The sequence below is a fragment of the Mirounga angustirostris genome, unplaced genomic scaffold (genome assembly GCF_029215605.1).
Source record: "Mirounga angustirostris isolate CCGP_5_RB_7025 unplaced genomic scaffold, mMirAng1.0.hap1 SCAF_1, whole genome shotgun sequence".
NCBI classification, from domain to species: domain Eukaryota; kingdom Metazoa; phylum Chordata; class Mammalia; order Carnivora; family Phocidae; genus Mirounga; species Mirounga angustirostris.
In genome coordinates, this window is record NW_026991709.1 from 80,577,361 (window position 1) to 80,596,578 (window position 19,218).

The 19,218-nt window shown below is 42.0% G+C and overlaps 1 protein-coding gene across 1 annotated transcript in view; it reads left to right on the forward strand.

The window, feature by feature from the left end:
* CUNH3orf70 (chromosome unknown C3orf70 homolog) overlaps positions 1–17,412 on the forward strand; it is an 87,803-nt gene extending 70,391 nt beyond the window's left edge. The window contains exon 2 of the mRNA XM_045903216.2: positions 12,490–17,412. Coding sequence (XP_045759172.1) covers positions 12,490–13,046 — 557 coding nt within the window. The 3' untranslated portion in view covers positions 13,047–17,412. The remainder of the gene's footprint in view (positions 1–12,489) is intronic.
* Positions 17,413–19,218: the final 1,806 nt, after the last annotated feature.

Below are 19,218 nucleotides of genomic sequence, written 5' to 3' on the forward strand. Positions count from 1 at the left end.
GGAACCTCCATACTGTTTTCCAGAGTGGCTGCACCAGCTTGCATTCCTACCAACAGTGTAGGAGGGTTCCCCTTTCTCTGCATCCTTGCCAACATCTGTCGTTTTCTGACTTGTTAATTTTAGCCATTCTGACTGGTGTGAGGTGGTATCTCATTGAGGTTTTGCTTTGGATTTCCCTGATGCCGAGCGATGTTGAGCACTTTTTCATGTGTCTGTTGGCCATTTGGATGTCTTCTTTGCCCATTTCTTGATTGGATTATTTGTTCTTTGGGTGTTGAGTTTGATAAGTTCTTTATAGATTTTGGATACTAGCCCTTTATCTGATATGTCATTTGCAAATATCTTCTCCCATTCTGTCAGTTGTCTTTTGGTTTTGTTGGCTGTTTCCTTTGCTGTGCAAAAGCTTTTTATCTTGATGAAGTCCCAATAGTTCATTTTTGCCCTTGCTTCCCTTGCCTTTGGTGATGTTTCTAGGAAGAAGTTGCGGCTGAGGTCAAAGAGGTTGCTGCCTGTGTTCTCCTCTAGGATTTTGATGGACTCCTGTCTCACATTTAGGTCTTTCAACCATTTTGAGTCTATTTTTGTGTGTGGTGTAAGGAAATGGTCCAGTTTCATTCTTTTGCATGTGGCTGTCCAGTTTTCCCAACACCATTTGTTGAAGAGACTCTTTTTTCCATTGGACATTCTTTCCTGCTTTGTCGAAGATTAGTTGACCATAGAGTTGAGGGTCCATTTCTGGGCTCTCTATTCTGTTCCATTGATCCATGTGTCTGTTTTTGGGCCAGTACCATACTGTCTTGATGATGACAGCTTTGTAATAGAGCTTGAAGTCTGGAATTGTGATTTCACCAGCTTTGCTTTTCTTTGTCAACATTCCTCTGGCTATTTGGGGTCTTTTCTGGTTCCATACAAATTTTAGGATTTTTGTTCCATTTCTTTGAAAAAAGTTGATGGTATTTTGATAGGGATTGCTTTAAATGTGTAGATTGCTCTAGGTAGCATTGACATCTTCACAATATTTGTTCTTCCAATCCATGAACATGGAACGTTTTTCCATTTCTTTGTGTCTTCCTCAGTTTCTTTCATGAGTATTTTATAGTTTCTGAGTACAGATTCTTTGCCTCTTTGGTTAGATTTATTCCTAGGTATCTTATGTTTTGGGTGCAATTGTAAATGGGATCGACTCCTTAATTTCTCTTTCTTCTGTCTTGTTGGTGTATATAAATGCAACTGATTTCTGTGTATTGATTTTATATCCTGCCACTTTACTGAATTCCTGTATGAGTTCTGGCAGTTTTGGGGTGGAGTCTTTTGGGTTTTCCACATAAAGTATCATATCATCTGCAGAGTGAGAGCTTGACTTCTTCTCTGCCAATTCGGATGCCTTTTATTTCTTTTTGTTGTCTGATTGCTGTGGCTAGGACTTCTAGTACTATGTTGAATAGCAGTGGTGAGAGTAGACATCCCTGCCATGTTCCTGACCTTAGGGGGAAAGCTCTCAGTTTTTCCCCGTTGAGTTTTTCATAGATGGCTTTTATGATATTGAGGTATGTACCCTCTATCCCTACACTCTGAAGAGTTTTAATCAAGAAAGGATGCTGTACTTTGTCAAATGCTTTTTCTGCACCTATTGAGAGGATCATATGGTTCTTTTTCTTTCTTTTATTAATGTATTGTATCACATTAATTGATTTGCGGATGTTGAACCAACCTTGCAGCCCGGGAATAAATCCCACTTGGTCGTAGTGAATAATCCTTTTAATGTACTGTTGTATCCTATTGGCTAGTATTTTGGTGAGAGTTTTTGCATCCATGTTCATCAGGGTTATTGGTCTGTAGTTCTCCTTTTTGATGGGGTCTTTGTCTGGTTTTGGGATCAGGTAATGCTGGCCTCATAAAATGAGTTTGGAAATTTTCCTTCCATTTCTATTTTTTGGAATAGTTTCAGAAGAATGGGAATTAATTCTTCTTTAAATGTTCGGTAGAGGGGCGCCTGGGTGGCTCAGTTGGTTAAGCGACTGCCTTCGGCTCAGGTCATGATCCTGGAGTCCCAGGATCGAGTTCCGCATCGGCCTCCCTGCTCGGCAGGGAGTCTGCTTCTCCCTCTGACCCTCCCCCTCTCATGTGCTCTCTCTCTCATTCTCTCTGTCAAATAAATAAATAAAATAAAATAAAATAATTAAAAAAAAAAAAGTTCGGTAGAATTCCCCTGGGAAGCCATCTAGCCATGGGCTCTTGTTTGTTGGGAGATATTTGATTACTGCTTCAATTTCCTTAGTGGTTATAGGTCTGTTCAGATTCTCTATTTCTTCCTGGTTCAGTTTTGGTAGTTCATACATCTCTAGGAATGCATCCATTTCTTCCAGATTATCTAATTTGCTGGCATATAGTTGCTCATAATGTGTTCTTATAATTGTTTGTATTTCTTTGGTGTTGGTTGTGATCTCTCCTCTTTCATTCATGATTTTATTTATTTGGGTCATTTATCTTTTCTTTTTGATAAGTCTGGCCAGGGGTTTACCAATGTTATCAATTCTTTCAAAGAACCAGCTCCTAGTTTTGTTGATCTGTTCTACTGTTCTTTTGGTTTCTATTTCATTGATTTCTGCTCTGATCTTTACTATTTCTCTTCTCCTGCTGGGTTTAGGCTTTATTTGCTGTTCTTTCTCCAGCTCCTTTAGGTGTAGGGTTAGGTTGTGTATTTGAGACCTTTCTTGTTTCTTGAGAAAGGCTTGTATTGCTATATACTTTCCTTTAGGACTGCCTTTGCTGCATCCCAAAGATTTTGAACAGTTGTGTTTTCTTTTTTTTTTTAATATAGATTTTATTTATTTATTTGAGAGAGAGAGAATGAGAGAGAGCACATGAGAGGGGGGAGGGTCAGAGGGAGAAGCAGACTCCCTGCCAAGCAGGGAGCCCGATGCGGGACTCGATCCAGGGACTCCAGGATCATGACCTGAGCCGAAGGCAGTCGCTTAACCAACTGAGCCACCCAGGCGCCCGAACAGTTGTGTTTTCATTTTCATTTGTTTCCATGAATTTTTTAAATTCTTCTTTAATTTCCTGGTTGACCCATTCATTCTTTAGTAGGATGCTCTTTAGCCTCCACATATTTGAGTTCTTTCTGACTTTCCTCTTGTGATTGAGTTCTAGTTTCAAAGCATTGTGGTCTGAAAATATGCAGGGAATGATCCCAATGTTTTGGTGCCAGTTGAGACCTGATTTGTGACCTAGGATGTGATCTATTCTGGAGAATGTTTCATGGGCACTAGAGAAGAATGTGTATTCTGTTGCTTTGGGATGGAATGTTCTGAATATATCTGTGAAGGCCATTTGGTCCAGCGTGTCATTTAAAGTCTTTATTTCCTTTTTGATCTTTTGCTTAGATGATCTGTCCATTTCAGTGAGGGGGGTATTAATACCCCTACTATTATTGTATTGTTGTCAATGTGTTTCCTTGCTTTTGTTATTAATTGGCTTATATAATTGGCTGCTCCTATGTTAGGGGCATAGATATTTACAATTGTTAGCTCTTCTTGTTGGATAGACCCTTTAAGTATGATATAGTGTCCTTCCTCATCTCTTATAGTCTTTGGTTTAAAATCTAATTTGTCTGATATAAGGATTGCTACTCCAGCTTTCTTTGAGTGTCCATTAGCATAGTAAATGGTTTTCCACCCCCTCGCTTTCAATCTGGAGGTGTCTTTAGGTCTAAAATGAGTCTCTTGCTGACAGCATATCAATGGGTCTTGTTTTTTTATCTAATCTGATACCCTGTGTCTTTTGATTGGGTCACTTAGCCCATTTACATTCAGGGTAACTATTGAAAGATATGAATTTAGTGCCATTGTATTGCCTGTAAGGTGACTGTTACTGTATATTGTCTCTATTCCTTTCTGGTCTGTGTTGCTTTTAGGCTCTCTCTTTGCTTAGAGGACCCCTTTCAATATTTCTTGTAGGGCTGGTTTCATGTTTGCAAATTCCGTTAGTTTTTGTTTGTCCTGGAAGCTTTTTATCTCTCCTTCTATTTTCAGTGACAGCCTAGGTGGATATAGTTTTCTTGGCTGCATATTTTTCTCGTTTAGTGCTCTGAATATATCATGCCGGCCCTTTCTGGCCTGCCAGGTCTCTGTGGATCGGTCTGTTGCCAATCTAATGTTTCTACCATTGTAGGTTACAGACCTCTTGTTCCGAGCTGCTTTCAGGATTTTCTCTTTGTCTCTGAGACTTGTAAGTTTTACTATTAGATGTCGGGGTGTTGAGCTATTTTTATTGATTTTGATGGGGGTTCTCTGTGCCTCCTGGATTTTGATGCCTGTTCCTTTCCCTAAATTAGGGAAGTTCTCTGCTATAATTTGCTCCAATATACCTACTGCCCCTCTCTCTCTTCTTCTTCTGGGATCCCAATTATTCTAATATTGTTTTGTCTTATGGTATCACTTATCTCTCCGAATTCTGTCCTTGTGATCCAGTAGTTGTTTATCTCTCTTTTTCTCAGCTTCTTTATTCTCCATCATTTGGTCTTCTATATCACTAATTCTCTCTTCTGCCTCATTTATCCTAGCAGTTAGAACCTCCATTTTTGGTTGCACTCAATAGCCTTTTTGATTTCGACTCGGTTAGATTTTCGTTCTTTTATTTCTCAGAAAGGGTTTCTCTGGTATCTTCCATGCTTTTTTCAAGCCCAGCTAGTATCTTTATCATCATCATTCCGAACTCTAGTTCCAACATCTTACTAATGTCCGTATTGATTAGGTCCCTGGCAGTCGGTACTGCCTCTTGTTCTTTTTTTTTGAGGTGAGTTTTTCTGCCTTGTCATTTTGTCCAGAGGAGAATAGATGAATGAGAGAACCAAATGCTAACAGGGTAACAACAACTCCAGAAAAATATACACTAAACAAATCAGAAGAGACCTGAAACCAGGGGAAAAGAAAGGGAAAGAAAGAAAAAAGAAAAAAAAAGAATATGATCAGGCTGGTGAACCGATCAGTGCCACACACTAGATTTTGGGCATATTTTGGTCTGTTAGAAGAAACTGCCTCCCAAAATTTTAAAGAAAGAAAAATTTGTATATGTACAAAAATAAGGATAAATATGATGAAGGGATGGAATATGACTGTAAAGATGAAAATTGTAAAAGATTTTATAAAAGGAATTGATAAGTTGGTTGAAAAAAGAAGAGAAATTAAAATTTAAAAAGGGAGAGAATGTGATCAGGCGGAAGACTAGAACAAAGCCATACACTAGAGATTTAGGGTATATTTTCGTCTTTTAGAAGAAACTGTATCCCAAAATTTTAAAGAGAGAACAATATATATATACCAAAAATAATGTTAACTACAATGAAGGGATAGAATATAACTCTAAAAGTGAAAAAAAAGATTTTTAGAAAAGGGATTGATAAGATGTTGGTTGAAAAAGGGAAAAAGAAAAAAAAAAAAAAAAAGGAAAATTAAAAAAATTAACTTTGAAAGACTAAAGAATCAGGGGGGAAAAAGCCATGGATTCTATGTGCAGTATTCCCCTAGCGCTGGAGTTCTGCTGTTCTCATTGATCCGTAAACTTGGTCTTGGCTGGCTGTTCTTGCTGATCTTCTGGGGGAGGGGCCTGTTGCCGTGGTTTGCAAATGTCTTTGCCGAAGGCGGAATTGCCCCGCCCTTGCTGGTCCAGGCTAAGTAATCTGCTCGGGTTTGCTCTCGGGAGCTTTTGTTCCCTGCAAGCTTTCCGTACAGCTTCAGGGGCGAGAGTGAAAATGGCGGCCTCCCAATCTCTGCCCCAGAGGAGCCGAGAACTTGGGGACCCGCTCTTCAGTGAGCCCCCAGAGAAAAGCAGTCAGTCACTCCCGTCTCCCCGGTCTCCGGCCGCACTCCGTGCTCACCCGGCCTATGACCGAGCGTTTCTATCTCTGGCACCTGACTTGGTGTGGAGTCTCCAAACCCAGCAGATCCCTGTGGTGCGCTCCTGCGCCACTCCTCCCAGGGGAGGAAGGGGAGTCTCCCCGGATCTGCCACTTGTTGGGTCCCTGCTGGAGGAACAGTGGCCCGATTGTGCCGTGGATCACGGTTTATGGCAACCCCAAGCTGAGAGCCTGCACCTCGGCTCCATCTCTGCAGCTGGCTTCCCCACTCCGATACCTGGGAGCTCTGCCGCACTCAGGCACCCCCGGTCTCTCTGTGACCCCGAGGGTCCTGAGACCACACTGTCTCAGCGAGGGTTCCACCCCCCACTTAGCCACTGGAGCGATGTCCCTCAGTGGAGCCGACTTCTAAAATTTCCGATTTTGTGCTCCGCTGCTCTATCATTTGCCGGTAACCGGCTGAAGGAGGCTCCCTGCCCCCCACCGCCCGTCGTCTATCTTTGCAAATATCACCTCAGATTCACTTCTCCGAATGTCCTACCTTCCAGAAATGGTCACTTTCTGTTCAGAGAGTTGCTGCTATTCTTTTCTTCGATCTCCTGTTGAGTTTGTAGGTGTTCAGAATGGTTTGATCCCTATCTAGCTGAATTCCTGGGACCATACGAAATTTAGGTCTCCTACTCCTCTGCCATCTTGATCCTCCCCCCAAGATTTTATTTATTTAACAGAGAGAGAGAGAGTACAAGCAGGGGGAGCAGCAGAGGAAGAGGGAGAAAGAAGCAGGCTCCCCACTGAGCAAGGAGCTGGGGCTTGATCCCAGGACCCCAAGATCATGACCTGAGCCGAAGGCAGATGCCACTCCAGGCGCCCCTGAAATTTATTTTTCACTTATGGATCACAGTTGGTTTTTGTGATCTTAGTGTTGTGTAGTCAGTTTCATTATTGAGAAAATGGTTTCAGCGCCCTTGAAAAAGATTCCAGATAAATTGATGGGTTTGTGACGTTTATTTTTATTTTTTATATAATTTTTTAATGGGAATTAAGTACTGTAATGAAGTTTAATATTCACTTTCCTATGGATGAATTTAGTGAGTGAATGAGTCATTAGCAAGCTAAGGCTGCCTCCCGGGACTATTTTGACAACAAGCTTAAGAATGTGTTTAGGGGGCACCTGGGTGGCTTGGTTGGTTAAGCATGATTTCAGGGTCCTGGGATCAGCCCCTGTTTGCCCCTCTGCTCAGCAGGGACTCTGCTTCTCCCTCTCCCTCTGCTGCTCCCCCTGCTTTTGCTCTCTGGCTCTCTCTCTGTCAAATAAATAAAATTTAAAAAAAGAAAAGAAAAGAAAGAATGTGTTTAAGTTCTTAAGAAAAGGAACTCTAGGGCTCCTTGGAGAAATGGCTGATTCCTGGACTGGGGCAGGGAATTACAAGATAAGCCAGTAACCTCTTATAGTACCAGAAAGCAAGGAAGGCTCCAAAAAAGGATGGGGGCATGTTGAGAGGACACAGGTACTAACTTGAAGGAGCTCCCAGAGTTAAATATGGGACATTTGAACAGCAAAGTAAATAATGATAGTAATGGATTACAATCCATAGAACAAAATAAATTGTGAATCATGCTTAATTTAAATAATTGAAAAAATAACTAAAGGAGAAGGAACAGCTCTTGCTTACATAGAATTCTAATTAATATAGAAGTAATGATGGAAATAGGAAATAACTGTTGGACAAACACCATAGTAGTGATTATTGCAGACCAGACCCACCTGTGCATGCTAAAGTTAGTAGGTCAAAGTATGGTGACAAATGGGATATTTGCATAGTCTCAAAGTTATCTCTTCACAAGGTACTTAAGATATAAAGGAAAAACACTAACTTTATTGAGAAACCTAGACACATTAAACAAGTGTGCAAAGTTATCATCATCTGTAACAGCAGCATGTTACCTCCTGATAAAATGCATTGAAAAGTGCAACATCACTTCTATGGGGATTTTTTCCCCATTGTTTTAAATTATATTTTTTATTTTGAAAAAAATGATAGATTTCCCATGTAGTTTTATGAAAAATACAGAGATTCCATGTATTCTTTACCTTCTTCCCCCTAGTAACAAGTACAGTTGCAAAATTGTAGTTCATTATCATAACCAAGATATTGATAGTGATGTAGTCATATTACAGACATTTCCATCGCTATAAGGATTCCTGGCATTGCCCTTATATAGCCTCACTCCTTTTTTTTTTTTTTTAAAGATTTATTTACCCCAGAGAGAGAGAGAGCATGCAAGAGCATATGAGCAGGAAGAGGGGAAAGGGAGAGAAAGAATCCCAAGCAGACTCCCTGCTGATTGGGGAGCCCAGTGTGGGGTTGATTTCACCACCCCAAGATCATGACCTTATGACTCCAAGATCATGACCTGAGCTGAAATCAAGAGTTGGAAGCCCAGCTGACTGAGCCACCCAGGCACCCTGGCCTCACTCCTTTTAAAAATTGGGCTGCTTGTTTTCTGTTATTGAGTTGTAAGAATTCTTTATATATTCTGAATCATATGGAGTTTCCCTTCCAGTTTGTTAATATAGTGAATTACACAGGTTTTTTAGTATTAAAAATTGTAGTAAAATACATATAAAATTTACCATCATAATGATTTTAAAGTGTATAGTTCAGTGGTATCAATTACATTCATATTGTTGTACAACCATCACCACTATCCATCTCCAGAACTGTCTTTATCCTGCAAAACTGAAACTCTATACCCATTAAATAGCTCCCTGTTCTCTCTTATCTACTGGCCCCAGGCAATCACTATTCTGTTTTCTTCCTATATGAATTTGATTAATCTAAGTGGCTCATATAAGTGATATCATACAGTAATGTCTTCAAGGTTCATCCATGTTGTAGCATGGATTTCCTTACTCTTTAAGGCTGGATAATATTCTTTGTATATTCCACATCTTGTTTTTCCATTGATCTGTCGACAGGCGGTTGGGTTGCTTTCACCTTTTGGCTAATGTGAGTAACGCTGCTATGAACATGGTTTTGCAGCTACTCTCTTTTAAGACCTTGCTTTCATTTCTTTTGGGTATATACCCAGAAGTGGAATTGCTGGATTATATCTAGATTTTTCTTTTACTCTCTCTACTTTCTATTCTGCAAGCCCTGTGTCTCTCTGAATATCTTTTCATTTTAGAGATTTAAGTTTTAAAAGTTCTCATCTGTTTATTTTTTAAATAACAGAGTAAAGCCTTAATTAAAAAAGACTGTTCAGGGGCGCCTGGGTGGCTCAGTTGGTTAAGCGACTGCCTTCGGCTCAGGTCATGATCCTGGAATCCCAGGATCGAGTCCCGCATCGGGCTCCCTGCTCGGCAGGGAGTCTGCTTCTCCCTCTGACCCTCCCCCTCTCATGCTCTCTGTCTCCCATTCTCTCTCTCAGATAAATAAATAAAACCTTAAAAATAAATAAATAAATAAATAAAATAAAAAAGACTGTTCAGAGAACAGAGTATAGTGGTTATTGAATTTCCGGGCTAAGTGGCCAGGAACCCCCCTTTGTTTCAGTCCTTGCTATTGCAGTATGTTAGTTTGTTTTATTCCCTTAGTAAGTACAATATAGCAGACGTCATTGAATTTCTCTGGTAATTCACAATCTTGTGATGCTGCAGGGTTATCATTACAAATATACACTCACAGTACAATATGCCACAGGGCAGAAGTTATTGGGGAATGGAACGACGTACAAACCCTTCTGGACTCTTTACAAAACTAAATCCTTGATACAAGTTTGTTTTCTCCTGTTAAGTATGTGCTATAAGAAAATCAAACAGTATAATGTTAAAATTAATTGATGTTTGAAAGATGTTTACTAAACTTAGTTTCTCATCTGGCTGTTTTTACTATTTTTTTCTTCTGTGCCTTCCTCTTTGCATCTGTATCCCCATATCACCAGATAATGGGCTGTCACCCTAGCTCGGAGTAAGCACACTTAATAGGTGTAACTTGTAGAAGCAGATGGAATCTGGAGTGCAGTATTCTGCACATCTTTGTCTCCCAGCTACATTTCTCTTTCTTTTACTACACTTCAAGGAAGAAAAACAGAGCTTTGGAGAAGACAGGACTAGAGAAAGAAAGAGGTAGAAGAGCTGAGATGAAGAGAAAGAGCAACAAATTTTTGAAGAAGCACAGAGGAGGAAAAGAAAGAGGAGGGTAGGGCTGGCAGGGGTCGGGGGGAGGTGGCGGGGAGCAGGGGGAAGGACAGGGTGGTTACAGAAGTCCCAAAGTCAGGCTTCATGGAGTCCCTCCTTTGGACTAAATAAAGTCCTGAACCCTGTGAGTCTGAGGAAGAATTTCTAGGAACTTCTACAGTGTGACAACTGGATAACTAAACCAGAGGTCACTTGAGCCAGAATGAACTTAATCAGCATCCTACAACAGGCATTTCTTGAGTGCCTGTCATGCACAGCCTCCTGAACTCAGTAACCACCAGTCCCCCAGCCAAGAATAGAAAAGACCAACCTCCATTCCGGGTGTTTTATTCACCACTCTGAACATAAGGGGAGCAGTCCCCCAAGTTCTGTGAATAGTCCTTTCTCTGTCCTTGCCGGACACATCTTTCTCTGGTCTTGGGGCTGGAGGATTGGAGGGGAGGCTTGAAGTTCTGCCTTCTTTGCCCCTTCAGCTGATAATGCCCGTGATGCTTGGATGTGGAGGTCCTACTGTACTAAACTATTAAGTAGTCTTATTGATTTGAACTTTTCTTGACAAGTAGTAATACTGTACTGGCTTTATAGATAACAAAGAAATAAAGATACCTGGCATATTTGAAACATAGTTCCCTAGGCAGGTGTGATGGGTTCTTCTCACTTGTATTTTTATCAGGGTTTGCATGATATATATATATGTGGCCAGGCTTCAAAGCAGACCTAGGAACCCAAAGGCTTAACAGTTTTAAGTGTACCTTTCCCATGTGTTACTCCAGAATGAAGATGAATATATTTTTCGCATAATTTAGTTACAATGAAATTATAACAACTAAGTGTACATTTTTGTACAGTCGTCAGGAAACAGAAATAAAAAATATAGGCAGGCTAATTGAGCCTGAGATTACTGATGTTGCACTGTTTGTGGCCTAGTTTGCTGCTCACATTTCTGATCTGAAATTGCTATTCTCCTGTGGCCTAAATAAGTTGTTAAAAAGTCTAAGGTAGTTTTCCTTACAAATGTGATTTCTGTCCTAAAATTGCCAGTCTGACCAAGAAATAAACAGGAGCAGGTGCTATGCCCCGGTGAGCGAATTGCTTGCAAAGAGATGCTCATGAGGCTATCAGGGATCGGTAGTTCTGAGCCGGGGCGGTTCTGACCCCTAGGACTCTATGATAATGTCTGGCGACGGCTTTGAGTGTCATCCCTGAGGTGGAGGTGCTCCCGGCTTCTAATGGGTACAGGCCAGGGGCGCTGCTAAACATCCTACGGTGCACAAGACACCCCTGTACAACAAAGAATGATCTGGTCTAAAATGGCAATAGTGCTAAGGTTAAAACGTGCTGTCATAAATATGCAGAAGATACAGTATGGACTGATAATCAACTATATTAGTAAAAACCCAAGATGGTGTCTACAATTGTGACTGTCTCAGTTTTTCAGGGTTTTTTTTTTAACTTTCAGATTTCTATTTTGAAATCATTTTAGCTGTACAGACTCTATCTCTGTTTCCTTAGCACTTGATACATGAGAGACTTTGCAAAATGTTGAGTGAAGTGAAAGAGAACAAAGAAAGAGACACATTAGGGACAGATCTATTTAGGTTTCACTTCTACGGTGAGCTATGTGAAACACTGCTCAGAGCAGAAAGTTTGTAGATAAGCTTGGTTTCCTGGAAACACCCAGTAGGTCACCCCCTACACCGCCTGTACCCATGCTTCCGCTTAGCTTGGGTTGCTTAGTGCCAGTGGAATTGGTGGCAGGGAGAACTTCAACTAATTGGGCCATGAATGAGCTTGGGTCTTGAAAGAGATCATTTCACACCTTATTACCTTACCCTAACCCTTGCTGGTGGGTAGGACAACCCTACAGGCCATTACCTATTAAATCTGTGTGTATATATGTATTCTGATGAAAACGTGGAAACCTAAAATGTGGAAGTCTTCTGTAATCCTGATAATGAATTGGTATATAGTTCTCCTGTTTTTAAATGTATATGTTAACACATATATTAATATATAATTCTTAAAGATAGAATGGAATTAGAATTTTATAGTCTACTATTTTACAGCGTGTTTTTACCGTACTATATCGTGGGCATTCGGTATTATAGTGTGAGGGGTAAAACATTTAAAATTGTCTATAAAGTAAGGATTTTAGTATTTACCCACTTCAGAGGTATTAGAAAAGACATAAATATAAATTAAAATTTGTTGAATGTTAAGTTTCTTAGATGAAAATACCATGATGTTATTATGCACCATGCTGTATTTTTCATTGATTATAACAGTGTTGAATGATTATATTACCAGTTTCTTTTGACATTGAAATATTTTTAAAAACATCTGAGTCCTCGGAAAGAAACCATTATGGCTACGTTAATGTAGTTTGTGTCATACTCTTAGATTTCAACCACCTTTTTGGTGTTCCCCACAGGCAAATACGTGTATCAGCCCATGACCCCCGTGGAGCAGCTTCCGAGCACTGAGATTCCTGCGAAGCCTCGGGAACCCACAAACACCATTCAGATCTCAGTGTCACTCACTGAACACTTTTTGAAATTTGCATCTGTCTTCCAGCCGCCCCTCCCCCCTGATTCACCAAGGTACTGTATGATCTCAGACCTCTTCATCGACAACTATCAGGTTAAATGCATTAATGGGAAGATGTGTTATGTGCAGAAGCAGCCAGCGCCGCATTCCCACAAAGGGAGCCCCGAGGAGGTCTCTGCACACGATGCCTTAATTTCAAGAGAGAGCAATACACCAAAAATAGATCACTGCTCTTCTCCCTCAAGTTCTGAGGACTCCGGGATCAATGCAATCGGGGCTCACTATGTGGAATCGTGTGATGAGGACACGGAGGAAGGAGCAGAACTGAGTTCCGAGGAAGATTACAGTCCCGAGAGCAGCTGGGAGCCGGATGAGTGCACCCTTCTCTCCCCTTCACAGTCTGATCTGGAAGTGATTGAGACAATAGAAACCACCGTGTGAGAGTCCAGGCAGGAAGCCACGCCTCTGATCCATGCTGAGCCTTTGTACTTTTGTCTGATGGATCCTTTTTCCAATGTAGTTGGTATTTTCTACCCCTCTCTAACAACTGTAGCAGTTCAGTGGTCTGCTGATTAGCATCACTCTTACATTAGTCTTATAACTAAGACATTCTTTTTCTTATAAATGGTTTTCTTTTGTATCTTGACTTATTTTCTATGTAGCATCTGGTGTCATGAATTGTGACCCAGCCTTAATTTCACTGGGAACTTTGGAAGCAATGAAGTGATGATCACAGAGTATCGTGGATCAGGTTGAAGAGCTACCCAGAGTGAAGGAGGCAGTGAAGGAGCGGGTTCTTCACACACACACACACACACACACACACACACAGACACGCACACACACACCCCTCTTGGCATTCCTTCTGATGTGCCGACAGGCACCCCTACCCTGTTAGCTCAAATGGGAATCAGCTCATGAAGGGGGAACAAAGGGTGTACTGGTAGATGCCATTCTGTCCCTTTTCCTTTCTCCCCACCACCTGCTGGGCCTGGGCCAGTGTTGCCTTGGCTTACTTCTGGAGGTTCCTGGAGACCCCCGCTCAACCCCTAGTTATGGCCAGTGTCCGCATTCTGTGCATGACCGGGGGTGGAGCCAGAGCTGATACCTTCAGTTTCATGTTCTGTCGGGCTTTAGCTGAGTGCCTACGCTCTGCAGGGTGCATCGGGGGGACGTAGACTGAAGAAGACCTGACTCCTGATGGGAAGGGGCCTGCAGTCTGATAGAGGACTGTGCCAAGGCATGCAGAATGCTCTGGGAACCCAGGGGAAGGGGAGACCTTGCAGCTGGGGAACATGTTGCAGCATTTGAGCTGGCCTCTTGGGTGGATTCCTCAGTGTTTCCCTGTTTTTCTTAATTGTTCTTCAAATCTGGGGAAAACTTTTAGGAAGTTATATAGGTATTATATTTAGGAGGCAGCCACATCTGACGTCTTAAGAAAAAAAAAATCAGTAATAGTTTTAGTTAGCATGGAAATGCTAAAGACAGCAGTCCTTTAGGGATTAGGAATGAATCTAATAGGTTTGATTAATTCTGCTTCATTTGGTTGTATGAAGCATTAGAATGGTTTAGGTGAGAAATGGATTAGAATTCAGTATGATGCATGGATTTTTTTATGCAAATGCAAAAGCAGTTGAAATAGTTTGCTGCTAAGTCGGGAGAAAATCTTTTGTGTGATATTCATTCACTTTACTACAGTAATAGTCATAGTCTGTTGTACATGTTCTCTTTTCTCACACACACAAAATAATGAATAATTCTTATTTAGCTCTCTTCAGAATTCTCCTAATTTCCATTTATACAAGGTGTTCTTGTATGAGTTGCTTATCTGCCATTTCTCCAGATCTGCTTTCTGTAAGGCATAGTTAAGAATCCAGGAAGTTTAAAATATGGCCCTAATGAAACCAGAACTATCAGAGGTGGAGAGAGAGAAATATGTCTCGTATCCTAACCATGAGTGTGCTCTTACGGCATTATCTCGTGCTCCGTCCACGTTTTGGCACATCTCTTCTATGTCACATGAGTTGGTATTTTAAGAAATAAGAAGAGGCCCGTTGTGTTCTTCCCTGAAGCCTCCATTTGGCATCCTTCACAAATCACTGTAGGCAGAGTCTGCTTTCTTAGTTGTATGTGTAGTTCACGTGATTGGCTAGAACACTTCGTTAGCCTTAGGTGCCCAGAACATCCCTAGGGATTAGAAAGCTGCGTACGCGTATTCCTTTGAAAACAGTGTTAGTTAAAACTTCCTATGCTGGATGAGAATGCAGCATACAGTTCGCACTTACTGAAATGTACAGACTCAACAAGTCACACCAGGAAGGGGGTGAGAGGAGCTGCAGGAACAGCAGGGTATAGGAGAGGGCAGGTGGAGGGGTGGGGGCCACAGAGAGCGGCTTCCCCGGCCCAGATGGCTTAGGGACAGACCTCGGATGAGCCTGCCCACGGTTCTCAGTGCCTCCCATGCTGGGGTCACCAGCTGGAGGAGGGCATAAAGGCCCAGGCCTGGGAGCCAAGTGGTGCAGCCAGCCACTGTGTGCACCTGCCTTTGGGTGAGCTCACTGAAGCCCCTGGGTGGGCATATGGAGGGTCTTCTTTCTCTACACCCCTCCTATTGGTTCTCAACTCTGGGCCCGCATTCCCATTCATTAAACTGATTGGAGTCAACCACCAGGTCTCTAAAGCCATGGAAATACGTGGTCACAGGGCCACGTTTCTGAAGCTGGTTTCAGGGCTGGGGCCTTTATTGGTAATATCTATGACTTTTGCCTAGGTTCCTGTTTTTTAAACTCCTGAACTGCCATTCAGATTACCCATGATTTTAACGGAATTTTTGGATTTAATAATGGTTGATAATCACTTTAAATATTTGCACAATCTCTTTATAATTAAAAACTCACTAAGCTTCACTTGCTACTGTTTTATAGAATTGGAGATATTCCATTGGATTCTAAATATCAGATGCTCCTGGATCTCAAAATAGCCTTTTCTACACAAGCACAAGCAAGAATTTCTTTGTCCTAGCACTGTTAATAATTCTCTGAAATCATATATAATTGAACCAGAATTGTTTCTTTATGCTTGCATTCCAAAAACAACTGATAAGGATATAAAAATGTGTATTTACAACTTAAATTCTAGGCCTACCTGTTACATATTATATAAAAGAATTTCTCTGTAAACCTGATATTATATTGCTCATTTGTATAAGTATATTTATAGGCACTTTAGAAAATGTTTAGACTGTAATGTGTATTATAGACCTCAAACACAGTCATGTTAAGTAGTCTTTTGGTTAATACTTATTCATTGACAGGTATGAAAACTTTATAGTGTGAACCTGGTAGTTTGCTCACTTGGAGCAAAGGGTTGGGCTGTGTGGATGGAGAAACTGCTTTTGGGGTCCTTGATGGAAACCTAGCTCCATTCCCACTTCTGGCAAGTTGGTGTAAAAGCTAGTAGGTGGACAGTGCCAACTCAGTGCTGTATGGAACATAGCTTTCTTACCGAACCAGCATTGATTTTAGGATTTTCATGGTTTGAATATGCTCATAACTTTTCTGAGAAATGACAAGCCAATTAAAATGCTTTTGTGGTCATAATTCTTTGGCACATTAACAAATAAGGCTTTACTGTCAAATCTAGGTATTTTTTTTACCTTGTAATTTTTAAGATTTGAAGTAAGAATTTGAGAAAACGCTGGAGAAAAAACAATTGCTTTCCTGGAAAAGGAAAATGTGTACTTCAAGGTAATACAATACAAAACCAAACCAAATGAAAGCACCCAAACCAAAACAAAGCTGCATAGTGGTTGTCCTGAGGTACCATTCAGATTTGGTCTAGGACTGGATCCTGTTTTAGGGCTGGTGGTTTAATTTTTTAACCTTAACCTCCACTTCCTGGCCTCTTTGAAACCGTTCTTTGGGACTAATCATAACAAACTCCTTTTATACAAATTTCTCTATCTGGGCAACAGGACACCACCTATTTTAGAAAGCTGTCAAAATACCCAGGCATGTTCGGCCGTATAAATACTACTGGGCAAGGGGAAACAAGCACAAGTTAAACTGATATTTATACGTCAGCTCTTGATTTTTCCATCTTGTTTGCCAAGTTGTATTGACATGTTTTGGCTTTTCATGTGAGGGAAACATTTTCACAGTTTTCTCTCCTACTCCCCTCCCCACGGGAGGTGGGAGCCAGAATTGAAGAGGCCAGTTGCATTCTAGGCTTTTCTGTGAACAGTGTGGGATTGTCTCTCTTCCTGTTGAGGAGGAGAGGGGAAGGAAATGAGAGTTGGACTCACCATCTCAGTGCTGTGAATTCCAGGGTTGTCTGTATTTCTCACCTCCAAACGTAAGGGCACTTCTCAAAATTAATTTTGAAATTCTTTACCTTTTAAAAATGTTATGTCTCTGCTCCCTTTCATTACTCTGGGGAATGGAGAGTTGACTGTACTGCGTGCGGAAGGGCCGGGTATTGAGTGCTTGGAGTTCTTCTGTTGGGACTGAAGGGGTGCTCTTTTACTAGTGTGAAGAAGTCTGAAGGCACATGGTCACCAGGGGCTTGAATATTGAGCTTCTGCATCATTGTGTCCGTATACACTTTCGAAGGCTATTCATACCTTGCAGTAGTCACTTACTGTGCTAGTTTTTGCACCTGTCTATTTTAAAGTTTTAAGCACAATGTTGACCCCTCTGTAACTTCCTAAAATTATATTGTTTTCCTACAGACAGCTCAACTTTCCTTTATGTATAATACTTTAGGAAAATACTTACTTGTAAAATAAATGTAATTTTTTCTTTTGTAACAGCTCAAATCTGATATTTTGGAGTTTGGCATATTCTCTCCCCTCCCTTTCTTCTTTGGAGAGGTTCTGTCTGGTTTAAATAACGCATCGTGAACAAAACAAAAACAGAAACCCGCATTTGTGAAATGTGTAACATGTATATTGAGTGCTTACTTTGTGCCAGGAAATAACACAGTTTACATCATCATCACACTTGACTGTACAAAAACTATGAAGCGCAGCTGAGTATTACTCAAAATGGTAACACACTCACAGTCAACTGCTCACAACTCCCAGAACACTTTGTAACAAGGACTTTTTCGTTGGCTACACCAGGTTTATACTAATAAAACTTACCCCACCCCCCCACCCCCCCCACCCCCCGTCTTTATTTCACACCAAGCCACAGCTTTGTATTTGGTTTACACATGCTGTGTGAGACACTTCCAACCATAGGTCCCGGGGGTGCAGTCACTTGTCACCAAGGCCCAGGGTCCAGACCTCACGTGGCAAACCCAGAGGCTCAATTCGCTAATTCACACCTAGAAAAGAGCAGCTTCTGGGGTTGGGTTTCATCGAATAACCTCACTAGGGACTGCTAAATAAATTTGCTGATGAGTAACAATAATGCCATTGTTACAGTTACTAGGAATTACAGCCCAGCCTTGCTGCTCTCTACCAGTAAGCCTCCTGGCAGCCCTCTGAGGGAGATTTCAGCGCTGCATTTCAGAGATCCGGAGAAGTGCTCAAGGGGTAAGTATTTTTGCCCCAGGTGGCACAGCTTTGTAGGGAGCCGGAGTCCGAATGGAACCCAGCTCCTTTGGCTCCGGATCTCCTGTTCCCGGCCCTTTGCCTGAGTTGCTCGCTCTGGTGGCTCCCCTTCCCAAGCTCAGGTAGCTGGAGGCTGAGCCCGGATGCTGCCGGGGAGCCTGGGTGCAGGGCGGAGGGGGTGCCGTTCCCGTCTCTAACCCAGCGCACGCCTGCCCACAGGCTGGTGCCGCCCACCTCACCCGGTGGGGCTGCTCGCAGGCGGTGTCCCAGCAACACCAACAGACGTCCTTCCTCCCCCCTTCTGTGCTCTGCACAGACCACCCCCAGCACACACACACCATCTTGCTGCAGACATTTCAGGGCTTTCATGAGGCTGTGGCTTCTTCCATGTTCAGTCACATCTTGACTAGCATGCTAGGCTAGCCATTTCTGCCTTCACAAAAGATGACTTGTCTTAAAATGACTTTTGCCGACAGCTAATCTCATCTGCGTGTGCAATTTACCCAACTCTACATAATTGTACTGCCAAGTTCTAGAAGGCATCTCATTGTAGCCTCTTACAAATGCTGACTACATACACTTGTATTCTGCAATAAACTTTAATTTAGCATCTCGTCCTCATTACAGTGCAATCACTGCGAACTGGTAATGCCTTTAACCCTTGCCGTGCCACCCCTGTTCTGCGCTGACCGAAGGGAGTGAGGCAGGACCTCGGGCCTCAGGCTTGTCGCAGAAGGGTTCAAGGAGGGGCGGGCAGAGGTCAGATGGAATGCTGCAGGAACTGAGCAGGTGTGGGAACTGATGGAAATGAAAAGCAAGGCAAAGCAAACATGGCAGCTATTAGTGGTGTTTTTCTGTTTGCCTTTTTGAGTTTTCCTAGTTGTCTAAAATGAATTGATACTACTTTATAATCAGAAACCCAGGAAATGGTTTTGAAGAGGATGAGTCCTAGGACGGTGAGTGCAGGCGGAGCATTTGCAGGGTGTGTGGGGTGGAGGTAGAGAGTGCACAAGTCTGCGCAGTGACTCACCCGCTCGGGCACCTGCTGGATGGGAT